This window comes from Photinus pyralis, unplaced genomic scaffold (assembly GCF_008802855.1).
Source record: "Photinus pyralis isolate 1611_PpyrPB1 unplaced genomic scaffold, Ppyr1.3 Ppyr1.4_LG5, whole genome shotgun sequence".
Taxonomy (NCBI): domain Eukaryota; kingdom Metazoa; phylum Arthropoda; class Insecta; order Coleoptera; family Lampyridae; genus Photinus; species Photinus pyralis.
The window spans coordinates 12415464-12438787 of NW_022170596.1; the positions used below are offsets into that span (position 1 = coordinate 12415464).

A 23324-nucleotide genomic window follows, 5' to 3' on the forward strand; every position below is an offset into this window, starting at 1 on the left:
GCCTACCCGCCGGCGCCAAAACAAGCGCATCCGATCGTAAATCTTCGCCGCCGTTCGTCTCATTATCGGCCATGAAATTACAATAACCTGAAATTATCGTCAAAAGTCAGCTGTAGGTAGGCGTAACAACGTCAGTGCGTTTCGATTCCGTGTTTGGCTTAAATGTTCTCCGTTAACGGTTTATTATTTATTAAACTCGATTACGTTTTACGACAAATACGTTCGCCGTCGTCAATCACGAAACCGCCGCTCGTAAATTGTGCTCAGTAATTTCTCGGAGGGCGCATTTGGAGAATCGAGTAAACATCAACAGGGTAAGTCGAGAATTCGATTGTTTCGTGCAGGAATTAAATCACACCTGTTGGGTATACCTGTTATGGTATGACTCAGATTTGGCTTACGTCGACCGTAGGCGGCTAATTATTTATTACGTTTTATCGGTGCGTTGTCGCGAGCAACCCCTTCACTTCGCCCGATGAAAATATTTAGGACAAACGTAATGGTAACTCGCTTTAGAAATTACCTACCTACTTTCACGGCGTTTTTTTTTCTAATTAATTTAATTGTTACAATAAATAATGTCGAAATCTGCTTGCGCCCGAATTCCAGGCTGCTTCATCAGAATTCGCGCGCGCCTTTTGTTTTAATTTGGTTCGGTTTCAAAACCGGTCCAAATTGAGATGAAGAAAATTCACCCGCCTCCGGCGAAATTCGCGCCGGTCTGTTTTGCAAGCCAATATTTTGTAATGTGTAGGATAGGACAGTTTTCGGTCCACGAAATTTCAAAACGGCGAACGCCGACTGTAACTACATCAAAACGGCGGGCGGCGCGGAAATGTGGGAGTTGAGTTAGTGACCTGGATGAACTCTTCTGCGAAACCTAACCGAAAAACGTTCGTACGGATTAAATTGTAACCAGGGCCGGAGTGGTCTTCTCTCCGGGATCCGTTTCAAGAAGGCCTTTTACATTAACGTAAATTTCATGTTGTGTTTTATCTGTTAAATTATTAAAATTTAGTATTAACAATAAACCTTATAACAATTCAATATGTAACACTTACTTGCCTTTACATTTATAACACGAGCGCGTATTTTGTTATTTATCACTTCGACGTCGATGATAAAACTAAGACTAAACACAATTTGCTTATATAGCATAGGTGGCATAGGTGAGGTGGCGCAGCCTTGAGCACTGAAGCGTCGTCCTTGAAATATCATGGAAATAAGTGTATAAACAAAAATGGGACATACGCTCGGCTTCGGCGGCTGCACCGCCTCACCTCGCGCTGGTCATAGCCCCAGGTGTAGCCACTTTGCCTCGTTCTGTCATAATAACCCCCTGGTAATATTTATATTGGAGGAGCGAGGTGAGGCGGCGCAGCCGCCGAAACCGAGCGTCTGTCTCAAATGTTTTGAAAGCTTCAGCTCGGGGTGGGGCAGCGTAACCCACGAAGCCGAAACCTTGTCCTTGAAATGTGACGATTATTCATAAGTGGGGTCGGTACGGCCTCATCTTCTCGCTCGCCCCTCACCTTGTACTGTGGTTATATTTTAAAAGCGATACTGGTTAATTGGGTTCCTTTTTGTATAAAGAAAAATGGGACATACGCTCGGCTTCGGCGGCTGCGCCGCCTCACCTCACGCTATCATAGCGCCAGGTGTAGCCACTTTACCTCGTTCTGTCATAATAACCCCCTGGTAATATTTATACTGAAGGAGCGAGGTGAGGCGGCGCAGCCGTCGAAACCGAGCGTCTGTCTCACTGTGTTGAAAGCTGCAGCTCAAGGTGGGGCAGCGTAACCCACGACGCCGAAACCTTGTCCTTGAAATGTGACGATTATTCATAAGTGGGGTCGGTACTGCCTCATCTTCTCGCTCGCCCCTCACCTTGTACTGTGGTTATATTTTAAAAGCGATACTGGTTAAATGGGTTCTTTTTTGTATAAAGAAAAATGGAACATACGCTCGGCTTCGGCGGCTGCGCCGCCTCACCTCGCGCTATCATAGCCCCAGGTGTAGCCACTTTGCCTTGTTCTGTCATAATAACCCCCTGGTAATATTTATACTGCAGGAGCGAGGTGAGGCGGCGCAGCCGCCGAAACCGAGCGTCTGTCTCACTGTGTTGAAAGCTGCAGCTCGAGGTGGGGCAGCGTAACCCACGACGCCGAATCCTTGTCCTTGAAATGTGACGATTATTCACAAGTGGGATCGGTACCGCCTCATCTTCTCACTCACTCCTCACCTTGTACTGTGGTTATACTCGTATTTCAAAAAGGATACTGGTTAAATGGGTTCTTTTTTGTATACAGAAAAATGGGGCATACGCTCGACTTCGGCGGCTGCGCCGCCTCATCTCGCACTATCATAGCCTCAGATGTAGCCACTTTGCCTCGTCCTGTCATAATAACCCCCAGGTAATATAATGAAAGAGTGAGGTGAGGAGGCGCAGCCGCCGAAACCGAGCGTATGTCTTATTGTTTCGAAAGCTACAGAGTAAGGTGCGGCGGCGCATCCCCCGACCCTGAATTGGAATATCGGCGATCATTCACAAATGGGCCCCGTATCAGCGGCTGAGCCGCCTCACCTCGCCCTGTAATTATATTTCAGAGAAGACGCCAACCACGTACTGTGGTTATTTTCGAAAACGACCACAGTCTATAACATATTGTACATGTCTGTCAAAAGTTGAGGAGTTAAACAATAAGCATTTTAAAATGGGTCCATATACATGTCACATCCTGTATAAATATCTCAGGGGTGACGTAAAAAGAAATTTTAATTCCTAAAATAAGTGGATAATTATGTCCTTGCTCTGTGTAACTGAAGGAAGAGGACATTCCTCGGTCTGCTCCCTCTCACCAACGCGTAATGAATCGACGCCAGAAATCTTAGCCCTCTTGAGTGCTTTCTGTGTGCGAAATTACGTTCTCATGCTCTTGAAGTAGACATCGAGAAGGCGATGGAGAAGACCTTCGTTCGCCAAGACAAGAGACGTTTTGTGTTACGTCGCCTTATAGGGCAATCGCTGGCGAAAATTCTTCGGATCGCTTTTGTTAAATGTCAAAGACTGTTTTGGTGGGCGAGCGCTATTGCTATCGACCGAGCGGAAATACGCAAGAGTGACACTTGCGTTATCCGGCGGCCGGTTTGTAGGTCGTTGCTCGTGTTTTCATTTCAAATTCATTTGTGCTACGTTGCTCCCTTTAAATGAAAACGTGATCGTCTGCTAATTAACAACCTCAATTACATTATTTTATTTACACAATTTCGCGTATACGCAGACGCCATTTCGCCAAATGAAAATTCATAAATTGCTCTCTAAGTAGGCCGTGACTTGTTAAAAAGGTCATGGTTGCTGAATTGTTGAATATTATATTATTTAAAAGGATCAAAGTATACAGAGCGATTCGACTATTGCTACGCGGCCGAATGCGCGGACGACAAAAAGGAGCACCAACGGCCCCGGCGAAGTCGTCCAAGGGCAACGTCTTGATAACCAGACGAAAATATCACTCGAGAAGAAAGGCGTAAATACAAAGGCACACTTTCGCTATTTATGGAAAATTATCTCTCCCTGTGTAAATATTTGGTATCGCTCGTTAAAAAATAAGATCGCTTATCGTCAGTTGATAAACGTAAAAATCGCGTTTTAATCCAAGCCCAAAAATGGCCTCGGTGACGTCGACGTCATTTTGTAAGATCCCCTTGCGAAAGTGCAAGCAGGCGAATGATGAAATTGTGCGCGATCCGCTAATTATCTAGGTAATTAAAACGCGAACCGTCGAAGTCGATGAAAATTCGAGAGGAAAACCAATTACGTTTTCGTCCAGGTTGGTTGAACTAATCGGCGATGACGTCGACTTTCGCAAAAGCGCGCCGTTATGAAATTGCATTGTGCAGAAATGGCTTCCTCCGTAATGTCGATGTATGGCTTCATTGTATAATTTATTTATAATTCCGGTCGAGGGTCGGCTAGAAAGCTGCTGTCAAAAAGCGCGTTAGGCGTCGTAGTAGATAATCCCCACATGTTAATTACACATGGAAATTGTTTTCAGCGTTCCCACCGAGGTCAATGCTTTTAATACTCTACAATCGTATTTTTGGTGCAATGGCCGTTATCGTGTATTTTTTTTCTGGGTCAGAATTTATGCTATTCTTTGAGGGTATGTCCTTTCAACTGAAAGAGAGTAGGCACAGTACACGCTTTTTGATTTGCAGCCGGAGCGAATTGTATTTCGACATTACATTCGGACACGCATAATAAAAAAAAACATATCAAATCACTGTATGTGGGTGTTCTCAGCGTAACGCAAACGCCCTTTCCGTAAGTACATAAAGGTCCGTGTGGCAAATTAATTGAGCGAACCGAACCTCTGCAATTGATGTGTACTGGGGAGAAAAGAAACAAGTACTTATAAATTGTGCAGATAAGGTGCATTTTTTTAACCAAAGTAGTATTTCTTGCAGACGTCTTAATCGCCATTTGTGAGTACCCTTTTCCGAGGTACAAGGAATATACCCGATCACGATAAGAGGTCGAGGAGGAGGGCTGTGGTTGGTAGAAATTAATTCTTTTCGTTGAGACCTTTCATTAGAGTACCATGAAGGATAAAACTAGTTCCATTCCCCCCCCCCCCCTCCACTCGGTACTTTGATAATAGGACAGAAAGAAGGGCAGTAGTTAGTAGAAAACGGTTCCTTTCGTTGAGACCTTTAATTAGAATACAATGAGAGATAAAATTAATTTTAACCCCCATACCCCACCCCACCCTCAGGCCCCGTCCCTCACTGATCTCGAGTCGCACGGGAAAGGTATAGTTTGTACAAACCAATTTATTAATTTATTTATGAGACCTTTCATTAGAATACTATGAATGGTAGAATGGTTTACACATCCCCCCCCCCCCCATTTTCCAAGGTTTAACTTGGCACAACTAAATGCATGCGTATGCAAAAGCTGAGACCAATTGGTTGTGGTATGTAAAAGTTATGCACGATTTACTTTCAAAAACAGCATCTTAGGAAATAATTCGTAGGGGGGGGGGGGGGGGGGCTTTTAGACAGCGAAATTTGATGGCCGTCTGGCACACCTTTAAGGTATAGGCTACCTACTGCACCAAATTCCAGGATTCTAGGAGTTCTAGGACCATTCCCCAAGAGAAGTGGGTCCGGACGGACGGACAAAACGCAAACAATAGCACATTTTTTTTAATTTTTAGAAAATGCGCTAAAAACACGGGAACAGTAGCAGGAACGAATCAATGTGACGATGACGGAAACCGGGAAATCAACGTTAAGCGGTTTCGGGAGTAATACACGGACGCCGCAAAAGATGGTGATGGCGGACGTGTTCACCAAGTATCCGGATTTGGCTTACGATACCCCGTATTTTAAAGCAATCAATTTTTCTTTTCTTGTATCGAATACCTCTATCGCACGAAGACTCGGTTGCCTTCTTCTGAAGGCTACCCGGACAATGCAAGGGTATTACCAAGGGTAATACTTAGAGAATCCTACAAGAATAGTTCGCGGAAAAAGGCAACCGAATCTTTCTGTGCTGCAGGGTATTGACTGGGACGTATTCCATACCGCCTAAACCCCCGGTATTACCTTCTCACTTTAGAATATTTTCAGTCCCCTGTACCTTCATGATCTAGTAATCAATTTTTTTCTTCCTAGGAGGGATACCCCCCCCCCTCCCCCCTCCGCGGTATTACCTTCTTGCTTCAGAATATCTTCAGTTCCATGGACTTTCAGTTTTTCTCTTTCCGGAGGGTATTCCAGGTCTCCCGGTATTACCTCACCTCAGAATATCTTCAGCCCTCCGCACCTTCATGATCGTCTAAGGTCATCAATTTTTTGTCTTCCTGGGATATATTATACTCCCCAGATCCCCTCGGTATTACCTTATTGCTTCATCCCTCCGCACTTTCATCATCGTCTAAAGAGTCATCAACCTTTTCTTCTCCTGTGGAGTATTTCCCCCCCCCCTCCCCCCTCCCCCCTCGGTATTTATTACTGTCTCGCTTCAGTTTATCTTCAGCCTCCCGGGCTTTCATAATCGTCTAGTCATCAATTTTTTTTTCTTTTTGAGAGGTATACTCCCCAGACTTCCTTGGTATTACCTTCATGCTTCAGAATATCTTCAGCCCCCCCCCCCCCGGCCGTTCATGATCGCTTTCAGTTTTTCTTTTCCTGGGAGGCATTCCAGACCTTCCGTACTTAACAACTAATTGGTCTCACATTTTGCATAAACTTTCGTTTAGTAGTGGCAACTAAAACTTTTAACATGAGAGGGTGTGTGTGTGTGTGTGGGGGGGGGGGGTGAACACACGTTCTGCCCTTCATGGTATTCTAATGAGAGGTCTCATCGAAATGAATTGCTTTTTACAAACTATATCTTCTCTGCACCACTCCTTTTCGTGATCAGTGGGTGGTGGGGTTGAGGAGAGAGTTATCTTTCATGGTATTCTATTTAAAGGTCTCAACAATAGGAACTGTTCTTTCTTGTCCCTTATCAAAATCGGGGGGGGGGGGCTGGTTTTATCTTTCATGGTACTCTAATGAAAGGTCTCAACGAAAGGAATTAATGTCTACCAACCATAACCATCCTCGATCCCTTATCGTAATCGGATATACCTAATTCATTATGTCTCAAGAGCGGATTGTCCGGAGAGAGGTGATTGGGATGTATGTAAGTATGCTCTTTATCTGGAGGGGGGGGGGGGGAGAGTGGAACTGGTTTTATTCTTCATGGTACTCTAATGAAAGGTCTCAACGAAAGAAATTAATTTCTACGAACTATAGTCCACCTCCTCGACCCCTTATCGTGATCGGATATATTCCCTTATATCTCCAGAACGGATTGTTGGAAGAGGGTACTCACAAAAGGCGATTGAGACGTCTGTAAGAAATATATCTCCATTGGTGATGTCAAAACTTTAAGAGCGAATATCTCGAAAACGATTGGTCGGAGGAAAGTACTCTCAAAGGCAAAATCTGCAGAATGGAGTGTCGGAGGATTTTGAATGTATGCCAGGCGGTCTTTAAATGTTTGCCTCCTCCCTTTATAACCCAACCATTTACTAAGCTATTTCGGTTGCGCTGGTGTTGTAAACGTTTTGAGAGTGTGATAGGAACGTAGCACCGTTGGGGTGAAGGAGGCGGATGGAAATATGTAAGACGTTTCTTTTCACTCCGCATTGAAACCTTTCTCAAGCTTCCTCCACATCTTGATATCTCCCCTTTTGAGGGCAAGTGTCGCCGGTGCTGCATTTTAGTAAATTCCGCGCATTTTGTCAGATGCATTTTAATCTCACACAGCACTCGGGACCGTTGCTTTCGATTTGCCATCTCGGCCGATGCTGCCGGAGGACCGATCGATAGCAAATTTTCGTGCCGGATAAATAAATCGCGGTTCGCATTTGCACGACGTCGCAATAAATAACATCGGAGCTCTGGGACAACAAATAAAGTATAATAAGCGTCCCTTTTACCTATTCTCCTCCTTTAAAAATGCAGGAAAACGTGCCCGAAAACCATATTTTCCCGAAGACGTTCACGGCCCCTTTGTGTGCAATCTTCCTACTTGTTTATAAATTTCCTCGACCTTCCCCCCCGTTATTTCTCTCGACTGGGGGATTTTCGACCCTTGCAAAGATGGGGGGTGGGGGTGCAGGTTAACGCCAATTAGTGTCAATTATGAAGATTGTGCATCAATTCTGCACCCTTTATCGAACGGGCTCCTTTCGGATTCTGCCTGGAGTTTCCGAGCGTTCCCGACCGATGCGATACATTTCAGAGTTGACGCTGCCCCTTCCGACTGAGGGCGGCTTTTCCGCTTGTCCGCGTACGCGCCAATTTCCCGGTGGAAATAGTGAAAATTTTTGTGCGCGTACGACGCGATAAAAAAACGAGATCGGCTGATGTCATCCCGTTCCGTTTGATTAATCCCGCTCGTTCCCAGTTTGTAAATATTTTTTTGCACGTTACGATAACGGATTCAATCGCCATTACCCCGAGAGCGGCTTAAATTGCCATAAATCCCCTCCCAAGCAACAGTTTCTCTCATTTTTTGGGAGATATCGAAATTAGATTGCGCTTTTTTATTGTCGCTCTAATGGTACGAGATAATGGGATAAGTTTTTTGTGAGGCTCCTCCGAAAGTTTTCGGGGATCGGGTCGTTTTAAAAATTTATTTCAGTTGTTTACGTAGTTTCGCGTTTTTAAAGCCCATTCCCGGCATTTTTACGAGTCGAGATTGTTTGCGAGCTCCCGAAAAGGAAAGAGGCGGCCACAGTAGTAAATCGGACAGAAAAACATGCGCCAGTGACGGTCTTCCATCAAAATTTTATTAGCTAATTAGCTTAAGGGTCTACATTGTGCCGAAAATTTTCCAAATTCTAACGGAGGTTGTTTTCGGATAGGCTTTTCGATTTAATTGGGCTACTTTTATTCCCGAAAATCTCTGGAAGAGTGGACATTGAAAACTGCCGTGGTTGTACTTACTCCCTCACAGTTACAAAGAGCGCGATAGAACTTTCGTTTCCTGGGCGGGAATGCTCCCCATGAAAAGGATTTTTCAGGGCTTTCTCTCGAACACGATCACCGCCGGGGACCTAGGCGGTATGGAATATCCCCCAGGAGAATAGGTGTTTCAATGGTTACTCTGTGATGCATCTTTCCCCCAAGACATTTAAATAAATTTTTGTCTGCGTCATTCTGGAGGAAAAGCCATCGAATCTTCTTTTGCCTGGGGGGTGTTCCATAACCCCCAGACCCCCCGGTGATGTGATATAAACGTTTGGAATCGAGAAAATATCTCTGGGGGGTATGGAATACCCCCCAGGAGAGAAGGAACTTTGATGGTTACCCTGAGATGCATCTTTCCCCCAAGTCATTTAAATAAATTTTTGTCGGCATCATTCTGGAGGAAAAGCCATCGAATCTTCTTTTGCCTGGAGGGTATTACATAACCCCCACACCCCCCGGTGATGTGATATAAACGTTTGGAATCGAGAAAATATCTCCGGGGGGTCTGGGGGGTATGGAATACCCCCCAGGAGAGAAGGAACTTCGATGGTTACCCTGTGATGCATCTTTCCTCCAAGTCATTAAAATAAATTTTTGTCTGCATCATTTCGGAGGAAAAGCTATCGAATCTTCTTTTGCCTGGGGGGGGGGGGTATTCCATACCCCCCCCCCCGGTGATGTGATGTAAACGTTTGGAATTGAGAAAATATCTCCGGGGGGTCTGGGGGGTATGGAATACCCCCCAGGAGAGAAGGAACTTCGATGGTTACCCTGTGATGCATCTTTCCTCCAAGTCATTTAAATAAATTTTTGTCTGCATCATTCCGGAGGAAAAGCTATCGAATCTTCTTTTGTCTGGGGGGTATTCCATACTCCCCAGACCCCCCGGTGATGTGATGTAAACGTTTGGAATCGAGAAAATATCTCCGGGGGGTCTGGGGGTATGGAATACCCTCCAGGAGAGAAGGAACTTCGATGGTTACCCTGTGATGCATCTTTTCCCAAATCATTTAAATAAATTTTTGTCTGCATCATTTTGGAGGAAAAGCCATCGAATTTTCTTATGCCTGGGGGGTATTCCATACCCCCCAGACCCCCCGGTGATGTGATGTAAACGTTTGGAATTGAGAAAATATCTCCGGGGGGTCTGGGGGGTATGGAATACCCCCCCAGGAGAGAAGGAACTTCGATGGTTACCCTGTGATGCATCTTTCCCCCAAGTCATTAAAATAAATTTTTGTTTGCATCATTCTGGAAGAAAAGCTATCGAATCTTCTTTTGCCTGGGGGGGTATTCCATACCCCCCAGACCCCCCGGTGATGTGATGTAAACGTTTGGAATCGAGAAAATATCTCCGGGGGGTCTGGGGAGTATGGAATATCCCCCAGGAGAGAAGGAACTTCGATGGTTACCCTGTGATGCATCTTTCCCCCAAATCATTTAAATACATTTTTGTCTGCATCATTCTGGAGGAAAAGCCATCGAATCTTCTTTTGCCTGGGGGGTACCCCCCGGTGATGTGTAGGTACTTCTCTCAAGTTGTCTCTCCCCCGAACATGATCACCAGAAATGTGGGTGGTTCTAAACGTTTGGAAGGAGAACGTATCACAAGAGGGTCTTGGAGTATGAAATACCCCCCAGGAAAAGCAGCTTCAGCGGCTCTTCCTTTTTCGAAATAACCCAGTGTTTGTCGAGTGATCGAATTTTTCGAATAGAACATTCACCAGAGTTTAAAAAATTCTTGAATTTTCGGAATTGTGGATGTGTAAGATTCCAAAAAGCCAGGAATGCTGCTAACACGTAATTAATTACCAGCTGAAGGGTAATTTTAGGGAATTAATTGCAGACATTAAATTAAGGTATCAATTATTATTAATTGAATTGTAATGCGCTGAATCCGTACATCAAACATGCATTAACCTTCAACTGCAAATTCCGTAATTATGTGGCGTAACGAAGCTCAATTGTCTTTAAATTATTAAATTTAACGCTCTCGTTGAATCTCGATCGGGGCCAGAACGCGCGCGTTTTTTTTTCGGAGCGACCTCGTACATCATTGTAAATATTTAGTTTCTTAAAAATACTTATCGCTCCCTGTTTATAGAAATTCGTGCGATAAAAATAGTCCATAGCGAAATGTGTCGTGTACGGGGGCCGTTCAATAAGTCTCGTGCGATGATTTATTGCGTAATTACCGAAATGAATTCTGCTAATTAAAATAATGTGGAAACGGGTCCTTCCTTCTTTTGGGCGGGCGTGACGCACTCGAGTAACAGTAACGCAACGGTAAACGGTTCGCCTTTCTAAGTCTCTCCGCTTTGTGTCCGCCGAGGAAACGGATGGCATGGTCCTGCAGAAGTTCGTCTCATCTCGATATTGGTACACGCGCAAACCGAGAAAGCGGTGAGTATCGACTGCCGCGATGCGATGAATGCAAATGCACCCGGGCCCATTTATATTCGGCTTAGAGAGTCGACAGATGGGCCCGAATTTACATAGTTTTGCGATGCGAGATTGGGCGATAATGGCGATTTTATTGGTGTAGGTTAGCGCGTATCTTTATCTTATGCCGAAGCTGTCGGATGCGTATTCATGAGATGTTCGAGCGAAGGCGAAAACGTACAGTGACTGACATAATTAATGACTTCATTTTGCGGTGAGCAGGCCCAATTGCTAACGAGTACGCAACTATTCGTATCATTGCCATATTTGCACGACTATTACGCTGGTCACTCTGCACGGTTCATGTAACCGAAGGCGATTAATTCTGTCAGTGACTGTACTTACTTTAGCATTTTAGGAAATTCGCTTCTATCACGCTGGTCGTTGGGTTTTACTTCATTTATCGCGCACGACATTGTACAAGGGAAAGGAGCTTCGATGGTGATGCATCCTCTTCGTCTTCAGAATTTACAGTAGATAGGGGGTTGCCTACGCCCAGAGATGTTTTTGGAAAAACGATCGAAGCTTCTTCTCCTGGGGGAGTTTGAAATGGAATGCTCTCTGGAACATGACCACCACAAATAGGGATAGTTCTATACGTTTTGAAACGAGGACGTACCACCGAGGGGTCTGGGGGGTATGGAATACCCCCCCAGGAAAGGGAACTTTGGTGGCTCCGCGGTGATCTGCCACCACCCCAACAGTTACGGCTCTCAATACTTGTCATCTTCATTCTCGATGAAGAGTCGTTAAGGTTTCATTAGCCTGGGGGGTATTCCATACCCCCCAGACCCCCTGGTCATGTATACTCCCCTCAAGATATTCGCAGTACCCACTGCGTGTGATCATTTTTAGGAAGAACCATGGAAGCTCCTTTTCCTGGGGGAGTTGGTTATGGAATGCTCTCTGCAACATGACCATCACAAATAGGGATAGTTCTATACGTTTTGAAACGATGACGTACCACCGGGGGGTCTGGGGGGTATGGAATACCCCCCAGGAAAGGGAACTTTGGTGGCTCCGCGGTGATATGCCACCACCCCAACAGTTACGGCCCCCAATACTTGTCATCTTCATTCTTCATGAAGAATCATTAAAGTTCCATTTGCCTGGGGGTATTCCATACCCCCCAGACCCCCCGGACACGTATACTCCCCTCAAGATATTCACAGTACCCACTGTGTGTGATCATTTTTAGGAAGAACCATGGAAGCTCCTTTTCCTGGGAGAGTTGGCTATGGAATGCTCTCTGGAACATGACCACCACAAATAGGGATAGTTGTATACGTTTTGAAACGATGACGTACCTCTGGGGGGTATGGAATACCCCCCAGGAACGGGAACTTTGGTGGCTCCGCGGTGATCTCCCACGTCCCCAACAGTTACGGCCCTCAATACTTGTCATCTTCATTCTCGATGAAGAGTCGTTAAAGTTTCATTTGCCTGGAGGGTATTCCATACCCCCCAGGAAAGGGAACTTTGGTGGCTCCGCGGTGATCTCCCACCTCCCCAACAGTTACGGCCCTCAATACTTGTCATCTTCATTCTCGATGAAGAGTCGTTAAAGTTTCATTTGCCTGGGGGGTATTCCATACCCCCCAGACCCCCCGGTCATGTATACTCCCCTCAAGATATTCGCAGTACCCACTGCGTGTTATCATTTTTAGGAAGAACCATGGAAGCTCCTTTTCCTGGGGGAGTTGGCTATGGAATGGTCTTTGGAACATGACTACTACAAATAGGGACAGTTCTATACGTTTTGAAACGAGAACGTACTACCGGGGGGTCTGGGGGGTATGGAATACCCCCCAGGAAAGGGAACTTTGGTGTGATCTCCCACCTCCCCAACAGTTACGGCCCTCAATACTTGTCATCTTCATTCTCGATGAAGAGTCGTTAAAGTTTCATTTGCCTGGGGGGTATTCCAGACCCCCCGGTCATGTATACTCCCCTCAAGATATTCGCAGTACCCACTGCGTGTGATCATTTTTAGGAAGAACCATGGAAGCTCCTTTTCCTGGTGGAGTTGGCTATGGAATGCTCTTTGGAACATGACTACCACAAATAGGGACAGTTCTATACGTTTTGAAACAAGAACGTACTGGGTCTGGGAAGGCCGAGGGGGCTGGGGGTATGAAATACCCCACCTCAACAGTTACGGCCATCAATACTTGCCATTATCATCCTCGAGGGAGAGTCATAGAAACTTCTTGTCCTGTGGGGTAGACATTCAATTTGTATGAACACGCACTCATTCCGGTTTATCTGCAATAAATTTTCACTTGCTCTAGGTTTTTACTGTTAATAAAGTTGACCGAATTGCGAAAGTGCAATTAGTTTAATAGAAAAGGCCTCCGGGGATCGTAATTGGACCGTTTTTATTTATGATGGGTCGAAAAGAGAGCTGACCTTTCCTCTGCAATTCTTTGTTCGTCCAAGTACGTTGGGTTGGTCCCAAATCGATAGTGGACAAAGTAGTTCATGGAATGGAATGTATGAAGTATCGATTAACTCGTCTATATCCGTTTTATGGAGGTTAAGTACTCAAAAAACAATCGACGAGTGTTTTTTTCATAGCAAACTTCTCCAGAATCGATACATTGATGTAAATGAGCCTTTGAACGTCTTAAATAGAGGAAGTGGAGCATTCAGGTTATCGTGTAAAAGGGGCACTTCTTTCGAGTGCCTATTAAACCTCTTCACGAGAGGATTAACCGTCCGTATCGCGTTCTATTTTTAATTGCAATTTGTAATTCAATTGCAAACTCGCGAGGCGAGGTACAATTTGGAGGAATTGGACCGCGCGCGACGTAAATTTATGTGCACGTTTCATTTGCCCATCCCGTGGGCGACGGATTTCATTTCCTCGAAGGAAATTAATTTCATAGAAATGGAAACCTCTCCTAGTCTGTCGGATTGAAGGCACGAGACTAGCTAGTGGTCTTAATTTGCTGTGTTAAAATTTAGTCACAGGCTCTGGACCCAGCACGAGATTTGGAGGACCTCAGAGACGAAGATCCCAAATAAAAGCGTAACGAGGCTAGGGTTACTTACGAGTTACGGCACTGCGTTTAACCTGAGTCACTGCGATCTTAGAAGTTCGAATTGGGACAGCAGGACTTGGCCCCCCTGTAAGAAAAAGAACAGTTGGCTCAATCAAAATGAAAGTGGGTTGACGTAGAGGAACGAAACAAAGAAAAAATTGAAACGTTCGTTATCGACACAAACGTCAACATCGAAAATACGCTTGATTTACGCGAAAGAAATTCGACGTCGCGCATCCCGACGCTTATTTACGACGACGACGTCCGATTAATACACTTCCTCCGTAACGGTTCAATCATAAACATTTTAGACGATTCCGAAATTGGTTCGGATAGTACGAAGGGGGACTCGTAAATTTCAACAATTTTTACAATGTCGGCGGGGTCTCCCATACGTCGATGGAACGTTCCTCGAGGGGACGCGCGACAGTAAAATGTTTTATACGTCGTCGTTCAAATTTAACGACGTCCTCGTTTGTAATGTATTTGGGGCGTACGAGAAAATTCCTTCATTAAAATTAAACCGAATCTAACAACTGGGAACAATATAATCCTTTCGGATGCAAGTCCGAAAGCCATTGCGATAATGGAAATTTGCCTTTCGGCTTTACGGAGGTGGGAGGAGGCGGGAGGAGGCGGAAGTATTGCCATCGACCGGGATTTAATGCAATTTTTAATGCCTTTCGCAGTGAAAGAGCTTCCTCCAGAGCTTCAGTACAGGAATTAAACAAATTTTGCATTTTCAAAAAAGAAGGCAATCTCTAAGAAAATGTAAAGGGCAGATCTGTTTATCAATTAGCGTTAATTGTCACATGTATCTGGCAGTTATTGCTAAGGGGCAAATCCATTTGTTAATTAGCACTAATTGAGAAATATTCATATAAATATCAGGCATGAAATCCTCCCATGGAAAAAGAGCTTCCCGGATATGAATTCTCCCCTCAAAACATTTACAATTCTCAGTACTTGTCATAATTCTCGAGGAGAGCCATAGAAACTTTTTACTGGGGGGTATTCCATACCCCCCAGACCCCCCGGTGGTGCATACTTCCATCGAGCTTCGATAGGTCCCTCTGGTTAATGTTCATCACTAGTATTGATGGTTGTGAACGTTATGGAAGTAAAGCGTAGCTCTGGGGGGGGGGGGGGGAATATCCCCCCAGGAAAAAGAATTTTGATTGCTTCCCGGTTATCCCCCCTCAAAATAGTTACAATTCTCAGTACTTGTCGTAATTCTCGAGGAGAGCCATATAAACTTTTTACTAGGGGGTATTCCATACCCCCCAGACCCCCCGGTGGTGCATACTTCCATCGAGCTTCGATAGGTCTCTCTGGTTAATGTTCACCACTAGTATTGATGGTTGTGAACGTTATGGAAGTAAAGCGTAGCCTGGGGGGGGGGCATGGAATATCCCCCAGGAAAAAGAATTTTGATTGCTTCCCGGTTATCTCCCCTCAAAATAGTTACAATTCTCAGTACTTGCCATAATTCTCTAGGAGGGCCATAGAAACTTTTTACTGGGGGGTATTCCATACCCCCCAGACCCCCCGGTGGTGCATACTTCCATCGAGCTTCGATAGGTCTCTCTGGTTAATGTTCACCACTACTATTGATGGTTGGTGAACGTTATGGAAGTAAAGCGTAGCTCTGGGGGGGGGGGGGGGAATATCCCCCCAGGAAAAAGAATTTTGATTGCTTCCCGGTTATCCCCCCTCAAAATAGTTACAATTCTCAGTACTTGTCGTAATTCTCGAGGAGAGCCATATAAACTTTTTACTAGGGGGTATTCCATACCCCCCAGACCCCCCGGTGGTGCATACTTCCATCGAGCTTCGATAGGTCTCTCTGGTTAATGTTCACCACTACTATTGATGGTGGTGAACGTTATGGAAGTAAAGCGTAGCCTGGGGGGGGGGCATGGAATATCCCCCAGGAAAAAGAATTTTGATTGCTTCCCGGTTATCTCCCCTCAAAATAGTTACAATTCTCAGTACTTGCCATAATTCTCTAGGAGGGCCATAGAAACTTTTTACTGGGGGGTATTCCATACCCCCCAGACCCCCCGGTGGTGCATACTTCCATCGAGCTTCGATAGGTCTCTCTGGTTAATGTTCACCACTACTATTGATGGTGGTGAACGTTATGGAAGTAAAGCGTAGCCTGGGGGGGGGGCATGGAATATCCCCCAGGAAAAAGAATTTTGATTGCTTCCCGGTTATCTCCCCTCAAAATAGTTACAATTCTCAGTACTTTCTCATAATTCTCTAGGGAGAGCCATAGAAACTTTTTACTGGGGGGTATTCCATACCCCCCAGACCCCCCCGGCGGTGCATACTTCCATCGAGCTTCGATAGGTCTCTCTGGTTAATGTTCACCACTACTATTGATGGTGGTGAACGTTATGGAAGTAAAGCGTAGCCTGGGGGGGGGGGTCATGGAATATCCCCCAGGAAAAAGAATTTTGATTGCTTCCCGGTTATCTCCCCTCAAAATAGTTACAATTCTCAGTACTTGTCATAATTCTCTAGGAGGGCCATAGAAACTTTTTACTGGGGGGTATTTCATACCCCCCAGACCCCCCGGTGGTGCATACTTCCATCGAGCTTCGATAGGTCTCTCTGGTTAATGTTCACCACTACTATTGATGGTGAACGTTATGGAAGTAAAGCGTAGCCTGGGGGGGGGGGCATGGAATATCCCCCAGGAAAAAGAATTTTGATTGCTTCCCGGTTATCCCCCCTCAAAATAGTTACAATTCTCAGTACTTGTCGTAATTCTCGAGGAGAGCCATAGAAACTGTTTACACCCCAGACCCCCCGGTGGTGCATACTTCCATCGAGCTTCGATAGGTCTCTCTGGTTAATTTTCACCACTACTATTGATGGTTGTGAACGTTATGGAAGGAAAGCGTACCACCGGGGGGTCTGGGGGTATAGAATACCCCCCAGGAGAAAGAGCTTCGCTTTCTCCCCTTAAAACATTTACAGTTCTCAGTACTTGTCATCATTTTTGAGGGGAATCCAATTGAAGCTGTTTTCCTGGGGGGCGATGACTCTTGAAAATGATCTCGATAATGACTGAGGGCTCTATACGGTCGGGGGGGGGGGGTAGAGTAGGAACACTAATGACTAATGGGGAACTTAATTAGAACGTTAAGTGCCGGTCTTTAAACATGAAATCGCATGTGTTCACCTAGGTAGTTATCTAACAGATAAGTTTAAGTGAAATATGAATAACCGCTTTTGAATACAGGGTGTAACAATTGCATATAACAAAACAGACATTTTTTGAAATAAACTTTGCATTTCTTCTTTAAAACGTAGATGCATGGAATTAACGCCCAGGTTTTTGGGGATGCTCTTCATCATTTTTTCTGAAATTATTACTCCAAGAGGAAGGCGTCGTTGCAGCGAACATTTTTTAAAAATTCCGTACATTCCGAAGCTCTCATTTTGTTACATTTTCGTTACAGCGATCACGCTTCAAGCAATCACCAAAAATGTCTCCTAATATTAAACGAATATTCTTATAGCCCGTAAATTAATTACTAATCAAACTCGTTTTTTTTACTCCGGTTTGACTCCGATAGACGCGGAGTTACGCATTTCTCCAATTCATTGCCGAAGGCCTTTTACCAATATCGCCTGCAAGAATGAATCATTGCGCATTAGGAATTTATAGCCTTCGGAGGTGACACAAAGACAGTAGAAAATTCGCCACCCACGAACTTTTGCCACGTTTATTGCATTTTCGACGAAACGTTTTGGTTTAGAAACTCTTCGCGGTGAAAGTGATAACACTTTCTTCTTATGGCGATTGAGAAAAGGTTACACAATCTCGCCCGCAATTAATTTACTGGCACGAGACGTCAAGGACAGAGCCAGACGTCCCACGAAACAAATTAAGAAGCAGGAAGAAAGTTCTTCTCTTTTCATGTTCTGAATCACCAATTACAAGGCTAAGTGGTTCGCAACCTGCTATTATTAGTAGTTTACTAACATCATGATGCATCACTCGAAGCTTTTATTAGCGTAATGAATACCAATCGCGTCAGGCGAGATTCTCAATTGTTTACGAAAGACAAAATCAGGCGGCTGTTATCCTTTGGTATTCTCTTGTATTGGAATACCGCACAATACCAATGTATGTGTACGCTTTTTTTGCAGAGGTAGCCCGTCGCTGAGTTGTCTGGTCGTCGAATCAGATGGGGGCTGCTATTCCGCAATGCCACCGACGGCCATGAGGCTGGAAGCTTCGCCCTGCAACAACAATAACAACAACAATAATAATCACGCGTCTGGTGCCGAGCTGGAGCTTCTCGCCAAGCTGGAGGAGGCGAATCGACTATTCGAGTCCGATGCGAAGTCGCTCAACTCGCTGAGCGGAAATTCGGCGTCGGGACACTCGCGGAAGAGCTCCGATACCTCGCAGATTTCGCTCGCTTCGGGTAAGTCGAATCGCCGCGCGCGTCGCATCAATTAATCGAACGAACCAGGAACGAGCTCGACCCAGGACAGGATCGAGGATGGCGGCGAGGAGGACCTGTGGAGCGTGTGGGGAGGAATCGTTAACAACTGGGAGGTGAACTGGAAGAAGTACAATCAGCAGGTCAGGGAGCTGGTGCAGAAGGGGATTCCGTTGCACTTTCGAGGGATCGTGTGGCAGCTACTTTGTTCGGCTACGGACGCGCCCGAGAAGAAATTGTATGCCGATTACATTAAGGTACTTAGTTTGATAATCGAGTATTTGTCGTGAAATCGAATTTCAGACCAAATCCCCTTGCGAGAAAGTGATAAGGAGGGACATAGCGCGGACCTACCCCGAGCACGACTTCTTCAAGGAGAAAGATGGCCTGGGCCAGGAGTCACTTTTCAACGTTATCAAGGCGTACTCCCTGCACGACCGCGAGGTCGGCTACTGCCAAGGTTCCGGGTTTATTGTCGGCTTACTGCTCATGCAGGTGAGTATCCTCGAGCATATTCTCCATTGGAGATTTGATTCAAATTTAGATGCCCGAAGAGGAGGCCTTTGCGGTGCTCGTGAAGATCATGCAGGACTATCGAATGCGAGACATGTTCAAGCCGACGATGGCCGAGCTGGGCGTGTGCATGTTTCAGCTCGAGAGCCTGGTCTCTGAGCATTTGCCCGATTTAAATCAGCACTTTCAGTCGCAGAACTTTCACACTTCGATGTACGCGTCGAGCTGGTTCCTGACGCTCTTCACGACGGCGCTCTCGTTGCCGCTCGCGTGTCGGATCATGGACGTCTTTCTCTCCGAAGGGATGGAGATCATTTTTAAAGTGGCCCTCTCCATGCTTATGCTCGGTAAAGCCGATCTCATGTGCCTGGATATGGAAGGGATGCTGAAGGTAAGGGTAGCTCTTTCTCGACTATTAGTTTGTCTTTTTCTATCACATCCTCTCTTTCCACTGGTTCGTGAGCTATTACTGAGCGAGCCAAAGGCGAGTTCAGCACAAGTGTAGCCCTTGCCGTCAAAGCAAAGCATCACGGTAGCCTGATTGGCTTATTTGTTTGAAACAGAAATCTAAACGTACCAAGAGCGAGGACGGCACGAAAATTGACCACCGTCGTGCTTCGCTTTGAAGAATGGGCTATTTTTGTGCCGAACTCACCTTGACCTCGCTCTACAATCGGTCACGTATCTTGTGCCGTACACGAATTCCTGAAATACACAAATTTAAGCAAGCAAAGGGCGAGAGCGGCACAAAACGGGCTACTGTCGTGCTTCGCAATGAAGAGTGGGCTATTTTTGTGCCGAACTCACCTTGACCTCGCTCTACAATCGGTCACGTATCTTGTGCCGTACACGAATTCCTGAAATACACAAATTTAAGCAAGCAAAGGGCGAGAGCGGCACAAAACGGGCTACTGTCGTGCTTCGCAATGAAGAGTGGGCTATTTTTGTGCCGAACTCACCTTGACCTCGCTCTACAATCGGTCACGTATCTTGTGCCGTACACGAATTCCTGAAATACACAAATTTAAACAAGCAAAGGGCGAGAGCGGCACAAAACGGGCTACTGTCGTGCTTCGCAATGAAGAGTGGGCTATTTTTGTGCCGAACTCACCTTCACCTCGCTCTACAATCGGTCACGTGTCTTGTGCCGTACACGAATTCCTGAAATACACAAATTTAAACAAGCAAAGGGCGAGAGCGGCACAAAACGGGCTACTGTCGTGCTTCGCAATGAAGAATGGGCTATTTTTGTGCCGAACTCACCTTGCTCGCTCTACAATCGGTCACGTTCCTTGTGCCGTACACGAATTCCTGAAATACACAAATTTAAACAAGCAAAGGGCGAGAGCGGCGCTCTACAATCGGTCACGTTCCTTGTGCCGTACACGAATTCCTGAAATACACAAATTTAAACAAGCAAAGGGCGAGAGCGGCACAAAACGGGCTACTGTCGTGCTTCGCAATGAAGAGTGGGCTATTTTTGTGCCGAACTCACCTTCACCTCGCTCTACAATCGGTCACGTTCCTTGTGCCGTACACAAATTCCTGAAATACACAAATTTAAACAAGCAAAGGGCGAGAGCGGCACAAAACGGGCTACTGTCGTGCTTCGCAATGAAGAATGGGCTATTTTTGTGCCGAACTCACCTTCACCTCGCTCTACAATCGGTCACGTGTCTTGTGCCGTACACGAATTCCTGAAATACACAAATTTAAGCAAGCAAAGGGCGAGAGCGGCACAAAACGGCCTACTGTCGTGCTTCGCAATGAAGAATGGGCTATTTTTGTGCCGAACTCACCTTCACCTCGCTCTACAATCGGTCACGTTCCTTGTGCCGTACACGAATTTCTGAAATACACAAATTTAAACAAGCAAAGGGCGAGAGCGGCACAAAACGGGCTACTGTCGTGCTTCGCAATGAAGAATGGGCTATTTTTGTGCCGAAAGAAAAATCTGAAGCACGATCTTTTTCCCTTTCAGTTTTTCCAAAAGGATCTACCCGCACGCGCCGAGGCCGACCCAGAAGGTCTCATGCAATCCGCCTACAACATAAAGTACAACTCGAAGAAAATGAAGAAACTGGAGAAGGAGTACTACGCAATTAAATCGAAGGAGCAAGAGGAAATGACCGAACTCAAGGTTGCTAGCTTCGACGAAAGTGACGACTTTAACCCGTCGCGTGTTTACAGAGGCTACGCACGGAAAACAAGCAGCTAAGGCATCGATGCGAGATGCTGGAGGAGGAGAGCAAGGCGCTCGCCGATCGACTAGTCAGGGGTCAGGTGAGTCGCGCCGAAGAGGAGGAGACGACGTTCGTCGTGCAGAGGGAGCTGGACGCGCTAAGACACACGCATCTCGAGACGACCCACCATCTCGCCCTCGCCAACGAGAAGATCCGATCTCTGTCTCTAATGATGGAAGAGAGCGTAAGTCACGAGCGATTTTTTCATTTAGCTGATTCGATCAAATACAGCACACTTCACGACAGTCTTCGATCGAGGAGATCTCGCTGAAGCAGGAGCAGTTGCAGCAGCGAGAGGAAATGATCGAGTGTCTACAGGAGGAGTTGGTGAAGGTGCGCCTTCGCGAGGCCGAGAATGACGCACTGACGCGTGAGTTACGGACGCGCATTCACGAATTGGAAGAGGACAAGAAGACCTTGAGGGAGACGACACCGGACAATAGCGTCGCGCACTTACAGGAGGAATTAATCGCTGTGAAACTGAGGGAGGCAGAGGCGAACTTGTCGTTAAAAGACTTGCGGCAGCGAGTCGCCGAGCTCAGCAATCAATGGCAGCGCCACCTACAGGTTTGTTATCGTAACAGTAAGTAATCCATAATATTTCGTTACCAGCAGGACCACAAGCAAGAGTCGGCGCCATCGAGTGACGCGTTGAGCACGCCGAAGAAGCTCCTCTTCTGGGAGAATCGGCATAACGAGACGCAGCGCGTCGAAGAGGAACTGATGACCACCCGTCTCCGAGAGATGGAAACGCTGACCGAAGTGAAAGAGCTTCGCCTCAAAGTGATGGAGTTGGAAACGCAGGTGCAGGTGAGCACCAATCAGCTGCGGCGGCAGGACGAAGAGATCAAGAAGCAGAAGGACCTACTGGAGAAGGGCGAGCTGCGCGATCGGGACGCGGCCGCCCGACTTCTCGACGAGCACCGCCGCTACAAAGATCTCGAGACGAAAATGCAGGAGGAGCTCATGAACGCGCGAATTCGCGACGCCGAAAAGACGCAGGCCGTCGTCGAGCTAACTCAGAAGATTAGTCAACTTGAACTGAAGGTAACCGGCGTTGCGAAGTTTTCCCCGATTAAACCGGTACGCGTTTCAGAATGAAGAGATCGCGACCGAGGGCGAGCTTCGCAGTCATTCGGTTGACGATAACGAGAGGATTCGCGAACTTCAAGATAAGGTGGCGGATTTGCAGGCGGAGGTTTGTTCGATTGTTTTTAGTAAATTGTACAGCCAGACTAACGTTACCGAAAGCGTTTACGCACCTGCTTCGCTTTAACGTGTTTTTCACCTTTGTAAATATATCGTGGCCAAGATTGGGGTAAAGATAACGAAGGGATGGGCATTTACAATCCGTATAAATTAATAACCTCCCCCATTTAGACATTGAATCGCACCACATGTTAATAATTTACTGTTCAGTTTCCCACGCCTATCGCAAGTCCGGATACAGAGCCTTGGAAGTGGCTCGAGTAAGTTGTCAAAAAGTATGCTTGTATGTCTCCGAAACGTAGTCTCCAATCGAATGATTGCTTAAAACCGTAGTTTGTTTAGTTGGTGCCAGGGTTATTTAGAATGCGCATGCGTTACTTTCTGAATGACCCTGGTAAATTAAGTACGAATATGCGCATGTCTTAACTCGCTTTTTTTATAATATTGAATGTGCGCTTTTTTATGGAAGAAGAAAAGTTCGTAGGTGATGTCTTGTTTGTGTGTAGTCGTTGCTTTTACTTCACTTTGTTTGAGCCTAATAAAACAATTCATTATTATCCCATCAGAGGACACCACCAAAACCGAGAGCAGTGGCACTCTGAAAGTTATCGTTTTAAAATCTCTGGTGACCCCCCCTCCCCCGTGCAACGTTCTCTCCTCAACTTCTATATTCCGCTGCGCTCTCCAAATACCTTCAATTTTCTCTTCCTTTATTCCTTATTTCTCAGCCTCCTCTGTGCTATCTGCTCTCCCAAAATTCAGAGTGCCTTCGCTTTTTGTTCTAAATTTGGTGGAGGGGGGAGGTGGCGCCAGAAAGTGTGGGATAAGAACAATTATTGGAAATTCTGGGTATCCATACCCCTCTCCAGGCAATT

General features: G+C 45.9%; 1 protein-coding gene across 3 annotated transcripts; it reads left to right on the top strand.

The window, feature by feature from the left end:
- Positions 1 to 111: 111 nt before the first annotated feature.
- Positions 112 to 22438, top strand: LOC116170809 (ecotropic viral integration site 5 ortholog; the record flags this gene model as incomplete). 3 transcript variants are annotated; one of them, XM_031487329.1, is given in 10 exon segments in its annotated part: positions 112 to 314; positions 18186 to 18466; positions 18515 to 18741; positions 18788 to 18979; positions 19029 to 19388; positions 20979 to 21137; positions 21188 to 21424; positions 21472 to 21807; positions 21853 to 22287; positions 22337 to 22438. In XM_031487329.1, coding segments are annotated over 9 exon segments (2271 nt in total), but the record flags the coding sequence as incomplete, so codon positions are not given.
- Between the last annotated feature and the right edge of the window lie 886 nt (positions 22439 to 23324).